The 4723-nt window shown below is 43.1% G+C and overlaps 1 protein-coding gene across 1 annotated transcript; it reads right to left on the bottom strand.

Annotated features, from left to right (window-relative positions):
* Positions 1 to 893: 893 nt before the first annotated feature.
* On the bottom strand, positions 894 to 1819 carry LOC130719676 (uncharacterized). The gene is made up of 2 exons (XM_057570286.1): positions 1157 to 1819; positions 894 to 1073 (listed from the first exon to the last, which is right to left on the bottom strand). The coding sequence occupies exons 1-2, from the start codon at positions 1817 to 1819 to the stop codon at positions 894 to 896; spliced, it is 843 nt and encodes a 280-aa protein (XP_057426269.1).
* Positions 1820 to 4723: the final 2904 nt, after the last annotated feature.

Below are 4723 nucleotides of genomic sequence, written 5' to 3'. Positions count from 1 at the left end.
TATGAGTGATGCTAGTGTTTATGCTTATATTGTTGGACAAAACATTTATGTTGTGTATGTTGGTTGTTTATTTTGTTGGACATGGATGGGTTTATTTTGTTTATGATGTTCGTCTTTGTTTATGGACATGGACGTTGTTTATGTTGTTTATAGTTATGGACATGGATGTTGTTTATCTTTATGTTTCTGGTCATGAATGTGTTTAAGTTTATAAGAAATTGCAGCCAAGTTTAAGTTTTAAGCCAGCATAAAGCAAATCATTTTCTAACATTATGTTTTAAACATCCGCTATCAAGATAACGGTAACTTCCGCTATCAAGATAGTTGTAACTACCGCTATCAAGATAGTGGTAACTACCGCAGTCAAGATAGCGGATACAACAAGCGTGAGCTATAAACATAAGGCAACTACCGCTATCAAGATAGCTGTAACTACCGTCATCAAGATAGCGGTAACTACCGCATTCAAGATAGCGGTAACTACCGCAGTCAAGATAGCGGATACAATAAACGTGAGCTATAAACATAAGACAACTACAGCTATCAAGATAACGGTAACTTCCGCTATCAAGATAGCTGTAACTACCGCTATCAAGATAGCGGTAACTACCGCAGTCAAGATAGCGGATACAATAAACGTGAGCTATAAACATAAGGTAACTACCGCTATCAAGATAACGGTAACTACCGCTATCAAGATAGCGGTAACTACCGCAGTCAAGATAGCGGTAGTTGCCTGGGTTTAAATCATAAATTCACTACAAGCATCAATCACATAACATCATATTTTCACATAGGGGGGCTTATTTTAAAAAAAAATATGTTCACATAGGGTCTGTTACATAATTCAGAATTCTCATAAATTCACTAAGGTCTATAACATTACATAATTATTATTCCTCACTAAGGTCGACTACTGAGGGATCACCACCACCATGTTTAGCGGTAAGATATGCACTATAAGCGGCAATTCGAGCAGAATATGGATCAACCCATGTCTGGGCCTCAACCCTGCGGTTATATGTCCACATGTGAGCAGTGAGCGGCATTGGGTGCCCATCACGAAGAACAACCTGCATTTGGGAAATTAAGCATCTTAGAACACCATAAATATATATATACTTAAAGAGACAACAATACAGTAAGAGACACATACCCCAATAAAGTGATTTGTGTTAACAAATGCAACTGCCATGCGTTTGTGGAGTGCCGGTGGGTCAGGACTTCCTCTCAACGGGAAGAAAATGCTACATCCACTAATAGCAAGGGTCATGAACACCACTTTATAAGTTGTGGCTATAATGTATGCCATATTAGGAACGGTCATCCACTTATCGTCTCCTACTGGCCCATCTGAAGTGACATGTAAAGCACAACGTATCTCATTTGCCTCAGCTATCCCAAATATTGAACAATACATGCCAAACTCAGTGTCAAGTTCCTGGATCAAATTCTGACGAACAGTCGGCCATTCGTCTTCTCCCATATCCAACATTGCAGCAACACATCTAAATCCGCAGTGTCCGTCTCCCTCTACATGAACCAAGGAATCAATGAATGGATGAAACTCTTCGGGGATTTGTCTCAACATGCTTGGGCGGAGGCTTTGATTCTTCACTCGTTTTGGAGGAATGACAGTATTTGGTGTGGAGTTGCTACCTTCATAAGAGCCCGGATATTGCACATCAATACGCTCCCAACGAGATGCAAGACGTTTTGTAGAGCGCTGACTAGGTACTTTGATACTCTTTGCTGTGACCTTTTTCGAAGAGCCTTTTCGCCTACCCTTAGTTGAGACCTTATTTGGAGGAGCACGCATGGAAGTCCTTTCCGGGAAAGTAATCATTCTAATGCTATCAATGATGGACTTCCTCACTGTTCTGTACTAGGGCAAGCTTACGTAAAAGAGTGACAGAAAGTAAACCCTAGCAGAGCACTAAAATAGCAAAACTACCATAAAAGGAATATTCTCATTAATGCTGAAAAAGTTGGTTTCGTACAAGTGGATGACCTCCCCTTTTATAGAGGGGGTGGTCATGATATGGACCTTTCCTATATTTGGGCCTGACAATCAGGGCCCAAATCCCTGTACATATAAGACAAATCCAAAGGAATCTTCCAGCTGGCTTGTGGGTCCATCATCTAAGGGGGGCAATGAAGCTCGTTGTGTCGCACTTCCCGCCATGGCTATCTTCAATCATTTATTGTTCATTTTGGGCGGGACATAATCTTCTTTATGTCCCGCCCAGTCCACATGCCCCCAAGACATGAGACTCGAGTAAAGAGTCGAAATGTCTTCATCATGTTACCTAGTAGTTCGCCTCTATTGTTTATTCGTTCATCGCCATTTTACTTTCGTTGTTACATCGCCATTTTCACGCTTCGCCACCTTTGTTGCCGTTTCAAAGATATGTCGCCATTAATCATAACCGTCAACCACGTCTTTTCAACTGACGCACGTATCCTTATTTTCCGGGATTTCGTCATCATTTGTTATAAATGCAATCTTCAGTTGTGCGTCTCGAGGAGTAATGTCTTTTCGCTTCCTACCTTTTCGAATTTCAAATCCCACGATCCCACGATCTTCCCCCACTCATTCTCTCTCTTCCTTTCTCTCTATAAAATCCCCTTTTCACTTTTCATTTTTCACTTTCTTAAAACTTTTGTTCTGAAAACCCTTTTCACCGCAGCTTTCATTCTCTTCTTTGAACTCCGGTGAACCTTTTCTTCCTCCGGCCGTCGTCATTGCGCGGTGCTCCCCTATCGCCGACGTTCTCCTTTCTCAAATTCACAGTTCTCCCTCTGGTTAGTTTTTCTCTTTCTTGAGATTCTTCGTTTACTTCTTTTTTCTCTGACTCTGTTCATCTTCTTTCTTCTTTTGACTCTGTTCATCTTCTTTTTATTTTTAGTTTGTTCATCTTCTTTCTTCTTTTTATGAAACTGCCTCGCATGTCTTTACCAAACGCTAGCCTTTCTTCCCTAGAACTTTCTTCACCCTCCACGGAGGAGGAAGTTGTCGCCCCCTCTATAATTGAAATTCACTCCTCGCCTTCTACCCATGATGATTCCGGTCCCGCCGGCTCTGTAGACTCAATTCTCTCCTCTAATGGAGATTTGTCTTCACCCGAATGGCGCTCTGACGTGCATTTAGTTGAAGATAAATGTCTGTTGCATTCTATCTGGAGCAGCGTTGGGAGCATTAATTCGCTTCGAATATCTGCTCAAGGGTTCACGAAGATAAATCCCGCCACCTCGAATAATGAAGATCATCTGTTGAATGTCCTCCCATGTGGCGAAGATGACTGTGTCTTATTGCGTAAAGAACCAGCCGATGAATCGCCCGATTTCTTCTTTGTTTATGGCTATTTCTTCTTAGACTTGAACATCAAACTTCCTTTCTCGCCGTTTATATGTCACGTTCTTTCTTTTCTGAATGTGGCGCCTTGCCAACTCCAGCCCAACGCCTGGGGTTTTCTCCGCTGCTTTGAAATTCTTTGTGAACACCTGAGTTTCACTCCAACCTATCCTTTGTTCTTCCTTTTCTATAAATCAGTCACCACTAAACCTACTTCTGTGAAATGGGTTCCACTTTTAGCCCGTAAGAACATGAGTCGGTTCACCGCCCTTAAAAGCCATTACAAAGTATGGCAGAAAAAATACTTTAAAGTTGTGGAGTCGCCCGAAATAAAGAACTTGTTCCGAGATTCCGACAATAACCCTCTCTTCCCTTTTTACTGGACCAAGAACCCTCGCCGAAAAATATCCGTTTCATACGACGCCTTGGATGAATCTGAACAAGGCGTCGCCGATTACCTCCGCACACTACCGGTAATTTCCGGTCACGACTTGATTGAGGCGTCGAAATCCGGCACTTTAAATCAATTTTTTAGTAAGTTTATAATCTTTGCACATAACTTGTTTCTCTTTTTGTTCATGTATCTTGTCTAATTGGTGTTTTCCATACAGCTACGATGGGAAAAAGCAAGGTTGACGCGAACCCTATCAAGATGAAGGAATACCTCGCCCAATCTGCCGCGGCGGCGAAGAAGAGGGCCGCCGAAACTGAGCAGAAGAAGAAGAATGAAGGTACTTCGGGTTCTGACAACGTCAAGGACCCTAAACGTCAAAAAACTTCAGGTGCTGCTGGTGGTAAGCCTCTCCACCAATCGACTCTTGATCCAAAAAGTCATCCAGCTGAGAAAAAGAAGGGACATGATAATGTCCCGCCCCCTCCACAAGATTCAAGCGCACTGATCAACCGCCCACCAACTCCATTTGGCCAGGCTGGCCCTAGTTCATCCATTGGTGGCGAGGCTCCTCCCCCTTTGCTAAGTTTGAATGATCCTCACTTCAACGGGCTGGAATTCATGACCCGTACTTTTGACAACCGGATTCACAAGGACATTTCCGGTCAAGGCCCCCCCCAACATTGCTTCCTTGGCGATCCATCACGCGCTTTCTGCCGCCAGTACTGTGGCGGGAATGGCTCAGTGCGTGAAGGAGTTGATCTCAGCCAAGAACCGTTTTGAGAAGAAGGCAGCTGATTACAAGACAGCCTATGAGCGGGCTAAAACTGATGCTGAGACTGCCAACAAAAAGCTGAAATCTGCTGAGGAGAAGTGTGCTAAGTTAACTGAAGACTTGGCTGCTTCGGACCTGCTTCTTCAAAAGACCAAGTCTCTTAAAGAAGCCATAAATGACAAGCACACTGCCATTCAAGCCA

The sequence above is a fragment of the Lotus japonicus genome, chromosome 5, assembly GCF_012489685.1.
Source record: "Lotus japonicus ecotype B-129 chromosome 5, LjGifu_v1.2".
NCBI classification, from domain to species: Eukaryota; Viridiplantae; Streptophyta; class Magnoliopsida; order Fabales; family Fabaceae; genus Lotus; species Lotus japonicus.
Note: the sequence above shows the minus strand (reverse complement) of the source record. Positions and strands in the feature narration are given on the sequence as shown.